General features: G+C 37.7%; 2 protein-coding genes across 2 annotated transcripts in view; one reads left to right on the top strand and one right to left on the bottom strand.

Moving 5' to 3' along the window:
* Nucleotides 1-2,688: 2,688 nt before the first annotated feature.
* Nucleotides 2,689-17,867, bottom strand: LOC139940336 (BLOC-3 complex member HPS1-like). The gene is made up of 15 exons (XM_071936542.1): nt 17,748-17,867; nt 14,143-14,308; nt 13,663-13,815; nt 13,276-13,397; nt 11,773-11,881; nt 10,534-10,685; nt 9,524-9,725; nt 8,746-8,961; nt 7,936-8,169; nt 6,813-6,980; nt 6,145-6,257; nt 5,109-5,457; nt 4,190-4,303; nt 3,489-3,568; nt 2,689-2,868 (listed from the first exon to the last, which is right to left on the bottom strand). Exons 2-15 carry the CDS (start codon nt 14,254-14,256, stop codon nt 2,691-2,693), a joined length of 2,304 nt encoding a protein of 767 aa, XP_071792643.1. The 5' UTR covers nt 14,257-14,308; nt 17,748-17,867; the 3' UTR covers nt 2,689-2,690.
* A 1,922-nt stretch (nt 17,868-19,789) lies between these two features.
* LOC139940338 (actin-binding LIM protein 1-like) overlaps nt 19,790-23,410 on the top strand; it is a 105,847-nt gene continuing 102,226 nt past the window's right edge. Inside the window, exon 1 of the mRNA XM_071936547.1 lies at nt 19,790-20,011. Within this exon, the coding sequence (XP_071792648.1) occupies nt 19,969-20,011 (43 nt within the window). The 5' untranslated portion in view covers nt 19,790-19,968. The remainder of the gene's footprint in view (nt 20,012-23,410) is intronic.

Raw genomic sequence — 23,410 nt, 5'->3', positions numbered from 1 at the left:
ATCTTGTTAGATATCAATTTCAGCGTTCAATGATTATCATCGCAACAATAACCATCGCGCGACTGACTACAAAACCTGTTTGTGGTGATTTGTTTTTCCTCCAAATGACACATACCTGGGTATTTTTTAAAACAAATTATGAATGTTTTGCATTCATGCAATGATGCGAATATCTTAATTCATTGAAAGATTAAGTGGTCCATTTAGCTCGGCTTCGCCTCATTAAACAGAACATTTCATATTTCAACTCATGAAGATATTGCACCAATACATTCATAACAGTCACTGTTTATATTATATTACTCAATTTATGTAGCATGAAGTCAACCTTGCTGTATGCATGAACACACATTCACTCGGTAAGCACCTTTGCAAAGTACGTCATGGGAAGACCAAGAAGGCAAAGACAGTGGACACTATTGGTAATTGTCAAAGACCAGTCTTCTCACTTGGTGTATCTGCATAAAATAACAAACCTGTGAAAATTTGAGTGCAATTGGTCGTCGAAGTTGCGAGATAATAATAAATGAAAAAACACCCTTGTCTCACGAAGTTGTGTGCTTTCAGATGCTTGATAATGATTTCGGAACCTCAAAATCGAATTGAGGTCTCGAAATCAAATGACTTCTTCCTCGAAAACTACGTTACTTCAAGGGAGCCGTTTCTCACAATTTTTTATACTATCAACAGCTCCCCATTACTCGTTACCAAGTACGGTTTTATGCTTATAGTTATATTGAGTAATTACCAATGGTGTCCACAAAACAGTCGCATGATCAGCTAATCACAAAACGTCATTGAGTGTGTCACTAACGAACAAGTTTAGAAGAATCAACTTAATCTTGAATCATTACTTGTTGCTAGAGTTCACAAAAAAGACAATGGATGACCAATAGAAATAACAATAGAAATATTAAGTTCACAATTATGTTTACAAATATCAAGAAGTATGTCTCTTATAAAAATAAAGCAAAATCAAATTTGCATAATTACATTATCATTTATTAGTGTGTCATTTATTATTTAAAAAATAATTTTTAAAATAGAATTATTTGAATAAATTTTGTTTATGAGCTCTGAAAATTCATGATATAAAACAAATCAGGAAAAAACGTAGTTGGCAATGAGCTTCGTTTAAATGGATACACTGGCTGCACAGTGTTCATGTAGCACCAATAACTCAGAATTAAACAAAATTACGCACAAAGAAAAGTTCATACTATATACAAAATTTGTACACAATATATCCTGGCATCGATTTCACAAAGAGTTAGGACTTGTCTTATCTCGAGTTAGGACAAGTTACTCGTCCTAACTTAGGATTAATCTTAAGGTCTGCATGCTACAGTGCAGGGTTGGGACTCTTCTTAAGTGAAATTGTCGGCTGGTTTACAAAGCCTGTATGACGGGAGATTCTGTCCTCCATATACAGTGAATTGTGTAGAAACAGCACCATCTTTGGATTCAACTTCCTTCAGACCATTGCAATTTACTGTATGGGGGAATCGGTCTTTATATCATATGTCAATACATACCCACTCGGTCTTCAACTAATCAGTTCTAAAAGAAAATTATCAATCAATTACCAAAATAATTTATTATTGCATTTTCCAAATGAAAGAAATCATATACTAATAACATAGGCAAGAATTAATGAATAATGAGACTCTGTTTTCTTAAATACATGTACTACTAAATATTTACATGCAACAAAGTCAAAGAAAAGCCAGGTAAGTAGAGTTGAAAATCAAGTAAACAAGGAAACTCTGTTATCTTGAATTAAATTTGTTGAAGTGAAGATTTACACAGTCAGCTTATGTAAGGAATGTTTTGTCAAAAACAAAATCTGATAGACCCAAACCAAAACCACTCCCTTGTGCATTCGATTGAATATAAAAGGGTCACTTTATATTAATCCAATGACTCAACTATCAATGACTTGTATTGTTAATCAGATTGGTTTTTTTTCTATCTAATGCTGGTTAATAAGCAAAATTACAAATTCACATGTGAAAATTTCAGCTGAAAAAGCGAAAAACTGTCTTCTTATTTTCAAATAAACGTTTAATCCGTCAAACATTTAACATGATGGCAGCAGCAGCATTCAAGACCAGACACCTACCTCTAAAAATCTAAGAAATGATTCATGCATGAATCAATTCTCACATTAAAATGTTCTGGGTTGAAAATTTATTCAAACCATAATACTTTGCAGACAAAGGATTTGTGACTTTGTACCGCAACCCTACAGGTAGCTAGCTTGTTGAATATGTGCCCAAGCAGCCATTGTGTTCGGTTGTTCTACCATCGTCCAATAAGCAATTTGCTCGTTAGATTTGAATATTGTCTAATTATTGTCTAATAGAAAGACTTGCTGGATAACAAGTTGCCACTTTTAATTTGAATTCCTCGGACTATTATAAACTTTAATTCCTGACTATATAGTCAGTTTTTATCTCACATGATTTGCGTAGTTACGGACACCCTTACACAATTCTGAATGGATGTGTATGGCACAATGGTACCAGGGTTTGCTTATCTGGAGGTTTTCAATGCAAAAGCTTGTCCCGAACCATTTGACACAGCAACTGGCTCTATAGTCTGTGGAATTCAAATGTAAGCGTTAACTTGTGACTAAGCAAGCCATTGTACCAGACATTATTCAAATCTAACTCGCAAATGGCTTATTGTTACAGAAGATTAACGGGTGTGGCCACTTCTCCTGAGGTCTCCCATAATGATGCACTTAAACGTCTTGCATGAGCTGTAACATACTGGATGGGGACCACTGATAGATGAATGCATAGCAGCTCACAGCAACGAATCATACCATGCGGGATACCAGGGAAACAACGCTCCACTAAGTCCCTGGTTACAAAACACAAACAAAATGTCATTTTGTGTCTACTGATAATGCAAAATATCATAATTACATTATCAACTCCTTAGGATAGGAATTGTACATCTTTAAACAGGTTTAAGTGCCAAGCTGACCAATGTGTGCCTTATGAATGTATCCGTCTATGCTCCAAGATGCTGCACCAAACCCAAAATGTATAAAGCAGCAATTTAAATAGTGACTTTGTTAACTTGTTGCACTTTTCTGATTTTTGTCATACTTTATGTCATGCAGTCTCTGTTAAGGTTGGTCAATGAACTTTAAAGGTTTACAATTTTTGTCTCAGTAAGACAACATTTTGATTTGCATGTACATTGGATTTACGCGACTCTGTACTTTACGCGACTCTGTGATTTTAGCTTTTCTAATTTTTGAATTTATGTCATGGCCCAAAAAGTGATCTACAAAAGGTATCAAAACCCTTTAAGAAACGCAGTGGTAACCTGAAGTCTATTTCAGCTAAACACTTTGGTGAGAAACCTTAGTGCTGAGATTGGCATAACTGAAGACTTTGCACCCGGGTTATGGTGTGTCCACTGCAAACTTCTCAGCCATAACACTTGACTTTCTAACCTCACATTGAACTTACTTGAAGAAGTTTCCAGTCAAGATACCAGGAATGTCAGTATTTTCGGTTTTCATTGATCGCTGGGCAGCTACCAGCTTTCCCTTCAAAAGCAAAACAAATTCAAAATCGATTATTAATACAAACAAGTAATGAAATGCAGCAGAGTATACATTAGGTTAAGTGTAGGTAAATGTGTCACATGTCTCATTTTTAACTGTTTCACAATATTGTAGTGAAAATTGGCAAGAATTTGAATGCACATTAGGGCATTTAAAACCAAGATAAACTCAAAGTAGAAAACATTCAGGAGACTTAGTTTCAAGTCAGCGTCATTTGGCCAAACTTCCAAAATTTGGGTCAAGAAAGCCCCCCAGTTTTCCAAAAAACCTGGGGAGAACCCCCACAACAGTGGAAATAATTCTGACTTGTTCTGTTAGCCTTGACAAAAACCCTTTTTTGTGGAGTTTTTTCACAGAACTAATTTACATGGGTGTAAGGGTAAAAAACAAATACACAAAATTACTTCTTCTTTTGTAAGTTTTCTTGTGTTTCATTGACTTTTTTTTCTTTTTGTCAATTATATCAATGTTGAGTGTTTTAGAATGATTTTTCTTAGAAGTTAGCCAAATAAGTCATATCAATCTGATTGAATTGCTCATGAATGTACTGGTCTCTAGACAGTGGTCTAATGGGCCATACATAGAGAGACTCATCATACTTACTGTCACATCTTCAAAGTAGATGTAATATGAGAAATAGAAATCTCCTTGTCTTAATGCTGCTGTATAGAATCCTTGCATTAAATACTCATGCATTGTAGGTACTATGTTCCATACCTAGACGAAGACAATGTAGGCTGGCATTAGATACACACAAACATTCAGATAAGCTGCTTACAAGATAACTATTAGACTGGTGAGCTACCGGTACATGCATAAAAATGTATTGTTTTCCAAATAATAACCAGGGGTGAGAGTCATTACTAACGGAAAAGTCTGAAACTTGGATACAAATTCAAAGTTAAGTTGAAATGATGGCATTTCTACTGTTTGGTAATCCCTGGGGTTAAAGATTCCAAGGAGCTTTTGGAAACAGTATTCAAAGCACTAGAGAAGTAGACCAATGAGCAGGATTTCTTTATTTGTGGAAACAAATATTATTTGATTTTCTTCACCAGGCCGACATAAAAAGTCTGAATTCAGACAAAAGTCTGAACAATCTCATCCCTGGGGGATGAATAACATCTGGGCCCAATTTCATAGTCCTGCTTTACCACAGAATTATTGCTTATAAATCCATAAGGTACAGTAAGCCCATCATTATGTGGTAAGCAGAACCATGACATTGGGCCCAGATGATCTGGCTAGTTAGTACTACTAAAGGTTAACTTATTGGTGTGAACTTTCCTGGATCCTCAGGCAAACCTTAGTACCAAAGGTCCATGGACATTCATTTAGAAATGTGTAAGGGTGTTCAACGTCTCTTATGACTACGCAAAAGCGTACCCTTAACCCATGTGACATAGCAACTGTCCCTATAATCTGAGGAACTCAAGTTTAAGCGGTCACTTAGTTATGACTGGGAAAATCATTGTAACAGACACTAATCAAATCTAATTTGTGAATGGTTGACTGAACTAACCTTCTCCTTTACTAATGATGATGCCCCAGACTGCACTATCCCATCATATGGTACTTCAGACACACTGATAGAGGGCGCTGTGATCTGGTCAGTCTTCCTATCAACGTGTATAAAATGTACAAGACCTGGGAAGTCTTCTAGGTATGTAGTCATGGTGATATTGCGCTTTGCCTTGATGGTTAAGTATTGTTGATAATGATACAAACTCTCCCTCAGTAAGCTTTGTGAATCTTTAATGGCTTCTGCATAGCGTTTGGACACACTCTCAGGGTTGGATTTCACAGTGAAGTATCGCACCCTGAAAATGACTTTAAGTAAACGACACATCTCAGACAGAGCAGACTCTAACCTGGAGACAAAGAATCGGATAGCAAATCAAATATCTCAAATATGGATAGAAAATGTTGACAAAGTTATCAACTTTTTAACATTGATCAATTATGACTGTGATACCCCACACTCCCAAGTCCATCAAAAAACTGATTATGATTGAACTCCATTCGAACAAATAATGTACACATATAAACAAAGCTGGATTGCTGCATCCAGGGCTCAAAATAAACACTTGACCACAGGCCAGAGTCAGTACTTTAAGCATTGGGCCGGTACAATGGCAATCGAACAAGCCCAGTGGTCTTGTGTTTTCCAGTTGACTAATAACAGTAATACCTCATTGTGTAGTATCTTTGTGGAAAATGATTACAATGATTCTGATATATCTTTCAATTCTGTGGAGTATCGAAGTAGCATGACAAATGAGATAGATCTTCTCTTTGTCATGTTATTGCTTGTTTAACTCGTTTCGAATCTGGTTTTGTTGAATAAATTCTGGTCCAGTAAAAATGTTCAGCTACAAGCCCTTCAGTCATGTGGATTTTCTCGCCAAATGCGAGCCCTTGTGTTAGGCATTGAGTGTGTGGCACATGTACTCCATGGTGAATTACAAACTTGGTAGGTGGTAATGAATGGATTTGTCTATACATGTAAGACATTTATTTGTGTATGTAATGCCTGGACTAGTAAGATCTTTGATTACCTTGCTGGAATGATTACTGTCCGATGAGTATCTAGATATTCCTGAAGCCCAAAGCGTTTTACATTATTCCAAGTGTCCTTCAAATCTTCCTGATGCCTGTTCATGCAGTTTGTCTGCAAATTTGAAAACATATTATAATCAGTATTTATTACACAAGATCACTATGACTAGCCCATAAACACAATTAGAGATTTCTCTGATGCTTAGTTCATGAAAAAACGTACATTTTCAAAATAACAAGATTCAAAGGGTTAGTTATGGACTTTCTCAGTTAAGAGCTTGAGAATAAAAATATTGTAGTTGGTAAAATCTTTATATTCTGATTCTGATCAATTTCACCTGACATCCTCATCACAATCTGCTTGGCTGTGCATGTTTGGTAAAAACTGTCCTTGTATGTGTAACACAAAGCGGTGCGCATTTTAGATAACGCAGCACTTACAAGCTTATAATTTGTATATGCAATTGACTTAACTCCCAAAATGTTGAGCATGGAAGACAGTCGCCTCGAGTGACCTAATGTAGGTGCAACAGCTAGGTCAACAGAAAGATAAAATCATTTTGCAGTTACTAACTTAGGCATGAGATGACAAAATCAAACAGAAATATTCCTTTGTCGTTTAAAAAATCAGACAAAGCGAAGAAGATTATCCAGATGAATGAGCTACCTTGAATTTCCTGGCGTGGTCACATATTTGTTTGACCATATTCTCCAAAGACTCGATGATTAAGCGTGGTGAGTAATGCAAATGTGTCTCAGACTCGTTCCTAGACTGTCCAATCTGAGTCAAGATATCTAACGTCTTGCTGATCATCTTAGCCAGTTGAAACCTCACCTACAAATAATAATAAAAACAGTAATAAACAGAACAAAAACATTTACACAATATCTTCATCTGTTAATCATAATGTCATTTCTAAAACCAGCTCCAATCTTTGCTGAGTCAACAGACCTGGCTACCAAATTGGCACACAGGTTACTAATCATTCACATCAATAATATCTACCCTCATATGTAATAACTTTATGAGTACTTAGTGTCTGCAATATTTGAATGAATAATAATAGTAATAACAGACAGACAAATTCTGAGACAAGTTACTGAAATCTTCAAAATTATGAGACCAAATTTATGTAGCACCTTATAAAGGTTTGAAAGGTGCTGTGCACATTTAGCAGCCACTTCAAGACACACCAGGGCAAACCCCTTCTCTTAGCAATAAGTAACTGTGTTCTTGTACGTGCATTACACAACACACAAGGTCTACGGCTTTATGTCCCGTCAGACTGATGAAGCCATAATGGTTAAGTGTCTTGCTTAAGAACTCAAGTGTCATGACTGGGACTTGAACCCACACTCTGCTGATCAGAAAAACCAGAGCTTGGGTCCAGTGCTCTTCAACCACTCAGCCATAACATGCCCAGTTTGAACTTGAACTTTCATAAAGGTCAATTGAAGGCATCATGGTGTGAGGGCCAGTGGCCCTGCCGAAAAACAAAGGACACTTTTAGGATTAAACAAGGTTCTCAACTTCTATGCCAATTTTCTTGACATAAAGAAAGTCATAGAATGAATATCTGGTTACTTTCCTGTCAGATATGTGTGTATTCTTTATACTACTTTAAGATCATTTTAAAAATCATTGTTATTTTATGTTTACTTTAAACATGTTAGTTTGTTCACAGGGCCCAAATGGAAACCAGTTTTTTACTGATTTGGCTCACCCTGGGTAAATAAAGGAAATAAATAAATAAATAAATAAATCATAACTATACATAAATTGATCTCACCTCGATGACAATGACCATTGTAGTCCCAGGTAGAATAGGTACAAACTGTAGTACATGAGGAGAGCATTTACAAGCAGGCAGCTGTAGGAATGCAGGCATTCGTACACAATCTTTCCTTTCATTATCTATACTCTCACTAGCAGATACTGTAGCTCCTTGCAGTGCTGATTGTGTAGCTACACCTGAACCTCTACTCACATCTTCATTCTCCTTAGGCAACTCTTTCTCTTCTTTCTGAAGAGTAAATCCAGTCATTCAAACTGTTAATAAGGGAATAAAAGGCCAGCGACAAGTTCTTACACGGCTGTTTTAAGCCAGCAGGGTCGAATGGCTGTGTGAAAAAGGCCCAAGCCGAAGGCGGTGAGGGACTTTAGCGCACGGAAACGACCCTTCAAGGTTTTAAACGGACGTTTAAGAACGAGTCACTACTCTTTTATTCCCATTCATAAATGCCCTTTTGAAAAAAAAACTTAAAAAAAATACAATTATAGACACTTTGACAGTTGAAAATTCTAGGTTTGAATTATTTTTTTTCAAAAACTTTGTGAAGAGTCTGTTGCGCATGGGTTGTGTGTACGCGCGCGCGCTTAGAAATAGATTACACTCGTGCTTAGAGGTAGATTATACGCTGTTACTAAAAGCTATGAATTTCGTTCCGCGTGATAATCTTGCGTGCCTGACACGCGGAAGCCAGCTGGTTATAAACACTGGTCATTATCAACCGTTTAAACACCCCCACGCGACGCGCTCTCCACCAATAGGAGTAGAGAAACTGTCTGGGGTATTTATGAATGAATGTTTTATTGATACCTTGCCAAGTTGCTTGTTTGGCGATACACTAACTGGAGGTGTACTAAACTCAGATTCTCCTTCACTTAACGACTCAGATGATGTACTACAACCCACAGCTCCTTCTTCTTGTTTACTGGATTCTTTTGTTTTGATTGGTTGACCTTTAACTCTAGATGCCGCACCATCAAGCCCCTCATCGTCGTTGTCTGAATCCGCAGGGCTGTAGTAAGAGGACTGAACGTACAATACGTTCTTTGATCAACATTTACACAACTTTGGAAATGCAGATGCTAATGGAAGACTGAGATGCTAAGAGGCATCAGACACATCGGGTAATTAAAAAATATAAAAAACACAACTGCTTAAAAATAATAACATCAAAGTCTTATATAGCGTATGTACCTACTTACAAGGTACTCAAGGCATTGAGTAAGTACAAACTTTCAGAAAGACAGGTTATTGCAGTGATGGATTCTAAAACCAAATTATGTACAGCAGCCACAGCCAGGAACACCGGGGCAAACCCCTTCTCTTTTGGATAACACATGGGACCAACGGCTTTACGTCCAATCCGAAGGACAAAGCAATGGTTAAGTGTCTTGCTTAAGGACACGACTGGGGATTCAAACCCACACTCTGCTGATCAGAAACACCAAAGTTGGCTAATTGCAGGTTTTTAGTTGCATAAGTATAGAAAAATAAAATTCAAAAACTAATCTTGACCTTACATAAGACTACAGCTGTCATATATTTAGACTGTCTAAATGTGGTGTTTTGTAATGTTTGTAGTACATACCGCATCATCAGAGCCTTCTTCCCCAGCACTCAAGAATTCATCACTAGCACTTGATAGATTCTGACTGAATGGAGTTGGCCATTCACTCTGTGCTACACTCTGACTTAATAGATTCTCTAGTGTCTCTGTAGTAGGATAGAAGCTCTGAGCTAGCAATGTCGTCAGCAGGATATCAGAGGATTGGAACTCAGAGGCCTTGCGGCTATAACAACAACAATTATCAGATATTCATTAGTATCAAAGCCCCTTACACACTGCCTGTCACTGATCAGCAGGCATATAGTTATCCAAAAAGCATAAAGCCGAGTTGTACAGGACATTCAAACACGCTACATTTTTAGGTAATATACAGGCGCTATTAAATAAAACTATCATCAAGCAAACTTGCAAAAAAAGAAAAGAATGATACAACATTATACAGTTCAATTTCAATTTTTGTTCATTAAGTTTAAAAATATACTATTCATGAAAAAAATGGACTTTATGGAATATACAGAATTGGTAAGAAAGATCACAGATTTACATAAAACTTAACACGGTCTAGCGCTGATGACACTAGAAAACATTTCTTGAAATATTTCTGTCTGAAGTGTCATATTCGATGAGAAATAAATAAAACTAATTTCCCGTTTGGAGTTTATTGCTCAGGGAGTGCTTTATTCATTTTTGTTTTGAATCGTTATCATGCAAAATGTGTACAGGTTTTCACTATTTTCCCGTGACCCAGATGACCGATTGATCTCAAACTTCTACAGGCAGTTCAGTCTATGTATATGGTGGACTAAATAAAGTGCTTACTGCCAGCAACTCTTTTGTTAGCAAACAAATTCTGTAGAGTTCCTTTAAAGTTAGTCTGTAGACTCAATAGTATGTAATTGGATTTAAATGTTGTAGTGTATTCACTTTTATTTAAATAAACGGTTTGGAAATAATAAGACTCTAATTCTATTGAACTGAATTAGCCATTAGCTAACCAAGCCTTTACGAGGTGTGTTTTCAAATGTACATACCTTGAATATAAAGCCAGAAGCTTAGCGTCTACCATCAGCATGGCATGAACGGCATACTTCTCCCCAACAGCACGTAGTTTCCTTAAGACCGTTTCCAAGGCACTGATACATATCTCATTCACAGTTTGGTTGACTTGAAGTCTCTCAATGGCCTGTAGAAAACATCAATTAACTCCTATGCTCAATACATCAGAGTATCTATTTGTCCTTCTGTAAACTTGTAACAGTTTGGACAGCATGCTTTTTACTTCAATTCTTTTTATAACACCCCTTACACAAATTCTGCCTTTTCATTGGTTTTAAGCGCATCACATGTTATATCTTGTTTTACTACAACTCTGCGGCTGTTTGACAGCCGTTTGCCATGCAATAGTAAAATCTATTACATGGCGCATGCAGTATCCAGACGTCTTTTTACCCACCTCAAACCCAATAAGTTGTGCATCTGTGTATCTGTAATGCGCGTAGGAACGTTAAGTGTACAAAGATGATTCAAAGTCTGTTGGGGTGTTACAACTCCGACTCCTTCAAGGATCACCGCATACGACTCGGGAAAATAGAACACTCCGGGGATCACCTCGGGAGTTGTAGTTTTAACCATATATCTCGAAGCAGTCAATATTTGTACAATATTTGTATGTGTATCCTGCAAGTATTGTATCCTGTTGTGTCCTGTTCAAAGTGTGACATAATTCCACTGTAAGCCACACCCAACTCACACAAACTGGCTCCTAGTACCAAAGCCTATAGGAAGTGTATTGAGCTACTTTTTTTAATGATTTGAATAATTGGACTTGGCTTTTACACACTCTAAGTTCTTTTCAGAATTAAACGTTTATGTCATAAGAAATGCCTCGGAACAATAAAATTGGCAATTTTTGGTATGAGTACACACAATGCCAGTTTAGAGCCCAAGTAAATGATTCTCAAATTGAAATGTTTTAGAATCCCTCTCTAAAAACTACACTCCTTTGAAGGGAATTATTTCACAAAATGTTATACCTTATCTTCAGCTGAGGTGTTTCTTAACAAGTTGGTTTTACAGTTACTCACACGCACATTTATTTGTATTGCTGCCCTACATTACACATGTTAACAAAAATTGTCAATTATATTCAAATTATGAGTAGTTTACAGTAATACATAGTAGTTTAGGATTTAAAAAAAATGAAAGTTCACAATGATTAATTCTTGGAGTATTTACCAACCGTAAAACCTGCCATTAAATAATATGATTACCTCAACTAGGAAGCACTGTTCTTTGTTATACAGCTCTGTCCATGTGTCAATCACTCTGGTAAACTCTTCCCATACAGTCTTCCTTGCTGATTGAGTATCTGGTCGTAGCCTGTATGAACATACACAACATCAATAGAGGGTCAGGCATTAATTTTTACCAACAACAATCAAATTAACATAACCCATTAACAAACCAAATCCTTCCAAAACCATTTAATGGTTTAGGGTGCATTTGCTTGGTTCCGATTTACACAGCCAAATAAACGCACTCTTAGCACGGGGGTCAGTCATATCAAAGTCTGAACAGGCAGACTGTGATTAGGTGATCGTGACCATGGTGTGGTGTGGCGGTTTCCAGCCTTAATAAATTGTGTGTAAGAGTAAAGGAACGTGACCTGCAGTCCTGCAGATTAACACACTTCTTTCAAAATATTATATTACTCAAAGGCAGTTGAACAGAGAGAAACATTCTAATGCATTTTTTCTTTTTTTAGTTATGAGATGTAATTGATAAGATTATAAATTATAAGAGTTATAATGTGCTAAGTGCATTCAGACACACAGGGACAAGCCTATTCTCTCAGTGATGAGTGTAAGTGGGTTCTTTTATGTGCATTACACAACTCCTCAAACCTACGGCCTTATGTCCCATCCGAAGGATGAAGCAAATAATATGGTCAAATGTCTTGCTTAAGGGCACACACTCTGCTGATCAGAAACACTAGAGCTTGGGTCCGGTGCTCTTAACCACATGGCTACGACGCGCCATTGTAATTCGCGTATATTTTGTTTACATACATGTACACTTGTCGGAAATTTACATCATTAAAGTCACCTAGAAGTGGTATTTTTTCAAAATAAAGCTTTTGTCACTAACATATGTGTTTCGATGAGTGGAATGTGAATAAACAGTTAACTAAGGTTTTAAAAAATCAGTTCTTATGTTATTTACAAATTTAAGAGTAGACCCCGACCCGAGAGGGCGCTGTTTATGACGTCAATCGAGGCAGACTTTGCCTGTAATGCTTAGAGTAAACACATTTGCAAAGTACATATACGGACCAAATCGTGAGTTTGTACGTTTCAACAACAACAAAAATTGTTTTTTTTCCAGCAATGCCGACCAGGTGTATTGCTGCTGAATGCAGACAAACACTTTTTGAAATGTACAAACTCACGACTTGGACGTACATGTACTTTGCACGTGTGTTTACTATACGCATTGCAGGCAAAGTCTGCCTTGATTGACGTCACAAAAGGGGTAGGCGGAGTCAGCCCCCAAACAACTTTATATATTTTTTAAACATATAAATCGTGACAAACAATTACTAAAAAAATTGTTTTATTGTTCGTAAGCATATACTCTTATGTTTGAAAGAAAACAAATTATATTTCCAGGTGACTTTAAACCGAAATATATCTCTTTGATAACTATAATTTTAGAAAAATTTAACCAAATAGATTCTCTTTTATTCTCATATGACAAAAAATGGTTATACTTACTGGTCTAATATAGGTCCATAGTAGAATGTTAAAAGCCTTTGAAGAACTTGCAGTTTGCGTTGAAGAAATAGCTCTGACTCAGTCTCATCACCATTCACAGCAATGTAAAGATAACCATCGCACTAATTATTAAGAACAAACAATAAAACAATTGAACAAAAACCCAGTCTAGAAATTTATGACTGTCCTGTGTAAGCTGGATCATGAAGGGTTTGGGTAATATATTCATAGTTTAAGCTTATTATTTTCCTTGGTATTCAAACCAACCATCCAACCATATATCTTGTCATTACAGCTGTTGTTGTGCTTAGCTACTTTATGTGCTTAAGCAGCTTTATGAAATTGGCCCCTGAGTAACAACAACAACATTGCTATTTGAATCCTTACCTGCCTCAGGACAAATAAAAAGTCATTATGAGTTTTTATTGATGAGTATGGAGAATTAAGCTCATTTGACATTGCAGCGTAGGATGCTACGATGGGTGAGAAAAACTGAGTTGCTACCGAAATATCCAAATAATCCACATCGGACTCGTCTTCCTGTATGCAATAATCAGAGGAAGAAACAAAGTGTCTTAAGAAATAATGTACAACAAACTTAAATCATGTTGACTAAAAACACTTATTAACACTTAATGTCCTAAGTTTGACACAAATTGACTATGGTCTAGCCGACCACAGTCATACAAGACGGCACTGCCTTCCAAAGGAATGTTACATAGGGGTAGATAGCTCATTGGTTAGACACAGATATAAATGTTGCTTGTTTACTGGAATCTTGCTGGCAATCTTGGATCGGCAGAAAGCAAAGGCTTACGCAAACCATTTGCACAGCCCAACAAGGATGGCTTAAATCCTACCACTTACCAATAAGTGTCTTTCCCTCGCTGCTTGATTGATATGATTAATGAATGCTTTATCAGCCTTCAAGAGCACAATGTCAGGCATGCTAGGGTTACGAAAAACCACTAGGCATTTCATGATGACTACTTTGCGATATTCAAGCAAATCAAACGGGGAGGTCTCCAGGCCACTGCAAAGAGAAAGGAACAAATTATCTTATTAAACAGCAAATTAATTTTAGTTTATTTCTGGTCAAGTCAAGCGATCAAAAAGATTTGAGGAATAATACTCCTACCTAGAACAATGAGGTTTGATCCACTAATCATCTCCACAATTCTCAAACTAGGTCGTACATAATCAAGTAGTCACTTTTTGCTCGTCCTGTTTATTTGCACCTACAGTTCTTTTTAGAAACTGGGTCTCGCTTAGATTAGGCTCTGTATGTTCATTGTATTCTCATTAAGCTCAGCACAGGTCAAAAAAATTGCAAATTATCACCAATTCATCTTCACCTTCCGTAATAACGGTGAGAAATTATGATTTTTTGTAATTTTGTTTAGCAGAGTTGGTTTTCTGGACCTGTCCCAACTCACTGTGACAACAAACACATAGGTACCCTCATTTTGGCAAGATCCTGTTTCTAAAAAAAAACTTTAAGAAAGCTGTAATTGGGCAACCAAATTTTAAAAAGATTTTCAATGGGTTTGCACATTGATAGCAGTTAGCACAATACACCTCATCATAGTCAAAGTTCTAGTAATATACTAGATAATAATAAGGGCCTAACAAAGGTTGGAAAAAATATGCGCTCGACGCAACCATTTTCTCAATGTTTTGTTGCTTGTTTTACACCTGAGCTGAGCCTGAGGTAGCCCCATAAATTGGTCCGATCCACTCCGTATCCTTGGCCCTGGCACCACTGATATCAATTTCTTCGCTTTCCTTTTGTGCAACGATCTGCATCATGAAACTTATCGATCTTATGCTACTGTACTGAAGTTGTAGATAGCCCTACGCCTAGATTTGTTCAAAAAAACATTACACGTCATGGGTAAAATGATTTTTAATTGTGTGAAATTTTCAACAAATCTCAATGATCTTTAAAACTTGTTAATTTTCGAGGCGCGCACAGTTCTCATAGTGAGGCGGGTTCCCTTAACCAATAGAAAAAAACCAATATGATCGATGGCTACAGTTAAAAGAATCCGAATTAAATTATAATATGAATACGTACATACGCGCACTCAGAAATTGAGCAAGTTGTCAAGATCGTTGAGATTGCTTGACAACTTTTTTCGGAGTGCGCACATGAACGTGTTCCTTCAATTGTAGCAATCAATCAATTTTGTTTACGGATAAAAAAATTAGTTAAAAGTCAAAGTGGTGGCGCCATGAAGTTATCCACAAATCTATGCATAGGGCTATCTACACCTTCAGTAGCATTATATCAATCAGTAGACCCAGTAGCTGGGGCACTGTATCCTGGTGACATGGTTCAGTAGGATAACAGAAAAATTGTCCACAATCAAAAACTAAATGATTTTTTTTTAAATCATCTATCCAAGCTTTTTTACAATGACACTTACACTTCATCGTGTGTTGAAATCTGAAAAGTTTTGTTTTTCTGTTACGAGAGCTAATCCATTATTTACATTGCTAATGGAGCGACGTCATATGTTTTCAAACCTCTCATTGGTTGGTATTTTAATGAACATTCAGGATGAAAAATAAATCAAAATTCTCATTCGATTACTATTAAAGTAAACAAATCTAATTACATTTTTGTCCCAAGACATATAATGGCTACTTGATTAGAATCCGGAGATATCACACCTTCACAAGGCATGACAGTTAAACACCCCAACCCCCTTGAAGCACAAACACTTCAAAACAATCTGTTTTCCCCATAGAGCTATATATATTGACTAGAGCGCTAACTTGCTCTGCGTTTTGAAGCCACCCTGGGCGCAGACATGTTTGGTGTGTTGCATGAATTTGCAATTTTAAGAGAACACACATTGCCGCGATTATTTTACATTCGGCGTGTGCGTATACCTACGCAACTGTCCACTCGCGTGCGTCCGCGCTACGAAAACCGTAACTTCGACTTGATTGCCGTACTAAAAAAAAAAGGTAAACGCGCCTTTTAATCATGACGCACATGACGCTCGCAGTTTGTGCGACGATCAGCAGATTGTGCGTTCACATCCACTGCATTTTTTGCTTCGATGGCACATAAAAAAGAACAGACGCACGATCATGCAAATAGCCGTACAATTGCCGTACAAAATTTCAAGCTTTTGTATTGGTTTGTACATAAACATGGATGCGCCCACACGGCTTCAAAACCTTAGTGCGTGTATAACGGGGTGTTAGCGCTCTAGTCAATATATATAGCTCTATGGTTTTCCCCCATTTCAGACTGTTCACCGTGGTCAAGTGGTTAGACTGCAGGCCTTGCAATCACAAGGTTGTGGGTTCGAGTCACCGTGTTCGAATCCCCAGCAGCTAACCGCTGATTTCAGTTTTTCACAATCAATGTCAATGTCAAATGACAAGAATAAATCATGTCGTCTAGTTACTGAGCTGAATAACAGTTTCTTGATTTGTGAAATTCTTGTGCAAGACTTGCACCAAGACTAGATAAATGAAATTCAAAGTTGGGGTTCGAAAACAAATGAGGGTCGATAACATACATGTAGTTATACTCATGGGGGCTGGTCATCTCGCCACCTAGCAAGCTTGCCACCAACAAAGTCGCCCCCTGCAAAGTTGCCCCCTAACCGGCTCGCCCCGAGTTGTTCCAAGTCGCCCCCTGACAATGTCGCCCCCAAACAATGTCGCCCCCTAGCAAAGTCGCCCCCTGACAATGTCGCCCCCAGCCAATGTCGCCCCCTAGCAAAGTCGCCCCCAGAAAATAATTAAGGGTTAGGGTTAGGGTTAGGGTTAGGGTTAGGGTTAGGGTAAGGGTTAGGGTTAGGGTTAGGGTTAGGGTTAGGGTTAGGGTTAGGGTTAGGGTTAGGGTTAGGGTTAGGGTTAGGGTTAGGGTTAGGGTTAGGGTTAGTGGTAGGGTAGGGTTAGGGTTAGGGTTAGGGTTAGGGTTAGGGTTAGGGTTAGGGTTAGATCTTCCACAAGCACATTACTTCAGATGGAAATTTTTCTGAAAATGTTTTAACTATATTTTTTTACCATAATTATTGTAGTCTTAATTATTTTCTGAACAACATCTGGGGGCGACTTTGCTAGGGGGCGACATTGGCTGGGGGCGACATTGTCAGGGGGCGACTTTGCTAGGGGGCGACATTGTTTGGGGGCGACATTGCCAGCCCAGGGGGCGACTTTATTTCAACCCGGGGCGAGCCGGGTAGGGGGCGACTTTGCAGGGGGGCGACTTTGTTGGTGGCGAGCTTGTCAGGTGGCGAGACGACCAGCATTCATACTCATCATACAGACCCTTCGCGTACGCAGTGACACTGACAGTTCAAACTATTTGTTTGGGGTGCTTCCCGGTGGCGGGTATTCTGCAATTACTCCAAATCATTGCAATATTGGGGGTATCAGGGTCACAACAAAGAACAAAGGCGAAGTAGCTGACTATTGACAAGGGCAATTGAAACTTTCCTCCATACCTTTATCTCCGGTTTTTACAGCTAGGCAAAGCAAACAGACAAAAACAAAAGTCTACTCCTCTCATATTCTTCAGCACACGATGTGACGTGCGTCGACCAGGCAGCAGCAGCATGCAGTAGACAAACCTTTGAGGAAACACGCGCCACCAAGAGCCCGAATGAAGCCAGGGCCCAATTTCATAGAGCTGCTAAGCACACAAAATTTGCTTAGCATGAAATTTCTTCCTCGATAAAAACAAGATAGCAAAAAAAAAATTCAACATGATTTATAGAATAAGCAAACAACAGTTGAATAACAGTAAAAAGTAATATGCAACAAATAGAAATTTGGTTGTAATCTGTTTTTGTCAAAGAAGAAATTTCATGCTTAGCAAATTGTTGTGCTTAGCAGCTCTATGAAAATAATTAATGGGGTCCAGCTAATTAATCAAACATCCTCTGGATATTGACCTACACAAAAAGTAATTGCAACATTTTTTTTTTTAAGGAAAATGTCTTTTGAAACCCTCCCAAACAACTGTTGACATATCAAAGAAGAGAAATGGGGAAGTATTGGAATAATATGCATAATTTGCATAAATTAAAATGTACCGGTTTTGCCCCTGTTGTCACCAACTTATGCACGATATGCTGGTAGTAGTGGAAATCATTGTCACATTTCATGCAAGTGTCTCTTGTCCCTACCTCCGGTCATCTACTTCCAATCAAGCAATGTATCAAAAAAGTAGAAAAAGGAGGTAGGGAAATGCATAATCTTGCCTTTTTTGTTGTCACTATCACGTAATCCTACGTCCATACCATGCATATTTTCCTTTTCATTTTATTCTACTATCAGGAGTGCATAGATGCGATACGTAACCGTCCTCGGGGTTAGGTTAATATAGAGGCGAAAACGGCAATTTTTATATGCAAATGCGGCATTTGTTCCCTGCTTCTCTTTTTCTACTTTAAACACAATCATGACATCGTGTGGAAATTATCGTAAAGTTTCCTAGTTGGTGGAACTGCGTTTACCATTACTGGCATTCATTGTTCAGCCGTTCCGGTAAGGTCTCCGCCGGGTACAAACTCAAGAGAACCTCGATTGAACAAACATGCAACAATAATAAATTTGTCTAAAAGCATGTCACTTGAGCCCATCTCATGATCTCTTTACAATTTTACAAGAACTGGAATGTTCTTTTCCCCCAAGTTCTCGCGGAAGGCTTTCACCAACCAAGGGTGCTTAAAGGAACACGTTGCCTTGGATCGGACGAGTTGGTATAATTATTATAAAAAGCGTTTGGAAACGCTTGTTATGAAATGTATATAGAAAGGTGTTGTAAAAGTAGAATATAATGATCCACACAAGTATCACTCAAAGTTGCACGGTTTTCTTTTTACGTCGCGAACTATCACGGTCGGGCACTATGGGAGTCAAAATTTTGACTCCCAATGGCCGACCGTGTTATTGGACGAGGTAACAAGAAAACCACGCAATTTTGAGGCATATTTGTGTAGATCATTGTATTCTGCTTTTACATCATCTATCTAACCATATGCATTTTATAACAAACGGTCACAAAACGCTTTTCAAAGACCAACTCGACCGATCCAAGGCAACGTGTTCCTTTAAGGAACTTGAATGCCATCCCGGGCAATATTTTTTCTTTCAAATCCAATAATTGTTTCTAAAATCATTTTAACACAAAAAGTGCAGCCATGGAATCCCAGGTTCTCCTCACGAGCGAACTTGCATTAATGGAATAGCGCCCTCTATACATTCCATAATGCCTTTCATCAGTATTTTGAAAACTAAAACATCTTTCGGAAAATTTATATAACAATGTTGGTTATATAACCAACTTTTCACATGAAATAAACCATATAAAACAGTTCCTTATAATAAAAAATTCAAACTCGGCTGCGACTTCCAAGTTTATGACTCGCTGGACTTTTACTCATACATATTCAGTAGTCTGGTTCCGCCGGCAATCCTCATTACTCAGCGCGTGTGAATGACTAGGTAAGGGCAACCCGGTGTAATCGGCCTCCGTGTGTGTGTGAGTGGGTTGTTTACATTATTTTCCTGTCACCTGCGAACAAGTCAAGCGTCCATCCGTGTAAACTCGGGTAACGCCAAGCGAATCCAACACCGCTGTGTGTGGCGTTTAACGGGAACTTTCTTGCTACCGGGCCGAGGAGTGGTGGTGAGATTTTATCCGTTAGACGTATCAACGCCATGCCAGCAGCCATGACGGAATCTCAGAGTCATCGACTAGGCGGTAAGTTCAATTTCAAAGATTGAGACAAAATCAAATAGAATTTGTTTAATTTGTGGGAGTGTGCGTTTGGTGGAGGATCCATAACAATACTTAGTTGTTTCGTTAGGTTCGTTTAATATCACTTGTTATTTACTTAAAACTAGCTGATTAGCAACCCCCTGGTTTCCGCCCCCATCATATCACGCCTCGGTGCCTTCATTCAACATGTCTCGTGTCTTTTGTGTATCCATGGACATGGTGTATCATCATATCTGTACCTTCAAGGCTTACATTATTTATGTGAAACAAGTTTAATATTGTCTCAATCCATGTTGGTGTATGTAGCGGTCGACGTCCTGAGTGGGCTAGACTTTCAGTTGTTGATGTTTTGAAATTGAGTTTAATCAACAAAACAAATTATAATGCTCAAATGTTTTGGATATAATCATTTACTCATAACTATAGGCCAATTACGAATTGGTGAGTTGATTGAGTAAGATCTTATAGTTTGGATAAATTCTCAAAGATAAATCTAGTTGTATTGTAATCTGCTTGATTCTTGGTTGCTCTGACTAAGTGATTTCATCATGGAAGTTGAAGGTTTCTGTAGGATTACAGTTTGATTGTGTGTGCGATGTTTGTTTAATTACACTATTTGAACACTTGGACTTTTGACTCTTTACACTCTCAGTGTAGCCTATTAATTTTGGTGTTGTTAGCCTGACTGCTAATCAGACTAATCTACATGTAAGTCTGCTGTAACCTATCATTTCCTGAATGAATTATACAGTTTGTAAATGAACGAAGGTTATTAAGAAATTAAAATGGTGAGAAAGAAATTAAAATGGTGAGAAATGTCATGGATCCATCAAATGTGCGTAAAATACTGCCAACAGTCTGCCACTAGTTTAAACATAACCTCAGTTTGATTGCTTGGTTGGAATCGGAAAACATAATTGATTCACCACAATGAAAAAAGTTGGTTTTGTAACCATTCCCCTCAAACCATCTTGAAGGAGATTGTAGAGAGAGAGTCCAGAGAGAGCATAAATGTTATCCTACTCTGCGATTTTATTATCATGCCTCTTTTGTTTATAAACATACATGCTGAACATACATGCTGCAACAACTATTGCGGTCCTGATACAGAAAAGCTACTGTTGGTCCTTCTACACTCCATGATCCTATAATACATCCTACAGTACATCACAGTTTCTGCCTTTGTTTACAAGCATTCACGTTCTAGTAGTATGACACAAACATGCTACATCACTTGTCATAGAGATCATATCACACCAGTCTTGCATTCTTTTCTTTGGCTCCCTGTTGTAGACTAGATTAAGTACAAATTGCTGCGGCTTGTTTTTCATACCTTATATGGTTTCTTTCCAATGGTTTGATCTACTTCAATCTTTCAACTCCGAGTGGTTACTTGCTTTGTGGGTGTGAAGTGGGGAGGTGTGTGGTTCAATTGAAACAATCTACTTCTGAGATGTAAGAAGATTAGCTAACACTTCTTTTGTCTTCAAACAATCTCTGAAACTTAATGTAGATTTGTTTTGTGGAGATTAAAATAAAAGATGATTTTGAATTGGAAAGAGCACTGATTATAAAAGTCGTTTAGGTAGGTCTACCAATCCATCTTAACGATATTTCTGCTGACTCAATTTCTGAAATATTTTATTGGGATTGCCACAATCAAAATAAACCTGAAATGTGCTGAAGGTCATTCCTGGAAAAAAGACCCACTGCCAATATCCCCTAAAGTGTGGCAACTTTTCCCTTAAATGAACTGACCGACTGAATTATGAACAATTGTTTTGGGTAAAATCAAAATGGATATTGGGTACAACCAACCAAGATATTCTTTATCCTCGATGCAAATTTAACATAATCATTGATTGTTTTGTTCAGGTGCTGGACAAAAATAATTATTTTAAAGTTTTACTAAGTTACACTTGAAATGAGAGGTCCAATGCTGAAGGGATTACTCACTTGCTCAAAAAGCGCTAGTTACAAAAGCCTGTACTCAAAAGAAATAACTGAAGTTTGTTGAGGGTATTTCTTGAGTTACTTTTCTACCTTGACTTGGCCTTGGATGTTTTTATAGAGAAAACGTGTCCCTGTGGACAATCTGGAATGTAGATGCTGGGTATGGATAAAGTGGGGCATAAAAGAATAAAACTCTGGGGTTTGAGGTGATGGATGTAAGTGATGCTTGAAACTGTTTACTGGCCTGTGTGGACTACCAATGAACTCCCTCTAAGCTATAAAAGATGCCATAATGAAGATAGATGTCTTACTGCCATGGTCAGATGCTCTAAATAAATCACTTGGTGTGACTGGAAAGGTGGAAAACACCATGCGTTTAATCTTCAAAATAGTGTCTGCAAACTAATCGGTTGAAAAACCCTATGTTTTTTTAAAATGAAGTCAGGCGGAGAAAGGGAGGGACTTTTCTTAATTGAAAGCTGAAAATGATCAGGATCACGTACATGTCTAGGGTGATGGTTAATAGCGCTCAGTAGGCCCCTAATACGTTTTGAAAAGAATAGAAAAACCTAGACCCTGTCTGGTGGTGTAACAACAATACTCCCCAGCCTGGGCATGGCTGTAGGCGTTCTTCTTGCTTGGGGCTTTCAAATGTTCACCTTGACAAAACATTTGTTGTGTTGCCCTTTTTCTTTCCTGTAATTTTTTGATGTTATGCAGTCAAATATGTTCTATTGATATGATTTTGGGTTTGCTCCACAGCGTGAACCACTTATTTGAGCATTGATTTGTGAATAAAAGAGAGCCATCATAATGGTATGAAGAGCTTCATTTACACAACCCACAAGAAGGTGGCAGGATATTGTTTGAAGAACAGTCTGCTTTATTTGCTAGTACATCTAACTTTATTGTTTAGTTCAGAACAAGGACGCGCTATCTTATAGACAGTACACATGCAATGGACGTGGGTTTCTATACACAATGTAGGCCTATGTGAATGGGCACAGTTTGCAGAGTGTAGAATGCTGCTAGACCCAAGGCCATGCTTTGTAAATGTACACGTGTACCTCATATCACATTTGTGTGATACTGAAATCGTTATGTTGGTCAAAAGCATGTTTATGAGTGTCTGAAAACTAGGTACAATACATGTACATGTAATCCCTGAACTAACTGCTAAAAGTCATACTTTATGTGACTTTACAGGGTGGCTTTACTGGCTTCACTACAGGTTGTCTGCAAGGCTTTTTAAGTCTATTTGTATTGTTTGATGATGAAACCAATTTGTATTAAATGCTTGTAAAAAAAAGACCAATCATTTGTGAAGAAAAAGCAGACTTGTGAATGCAAAGTTTGAAGTAATTGTTTTAGGAGATATTTTTTATAAGTGTCGATTTCATAAAAAAATAAAAGAAAATATGTGTAAGT

Source organism: Asterias amurensis, chromosome 8 (genome assembly GCF_032118995.1).
Source record: "Asterias amurensis chromosome 8, ASM3211899v1".
Classification (NCBI taxonomy): Eukaryota; Metazoa; Echinodermata; class Asteroidea; order Forcipulatida; family Asteriidae; genus Asterias; species Asterias amurensis.
Note: the sequence above shows the minus strand (reverse complement) of the source record. Positions and strands in the feature narration are given on the sequence as shown.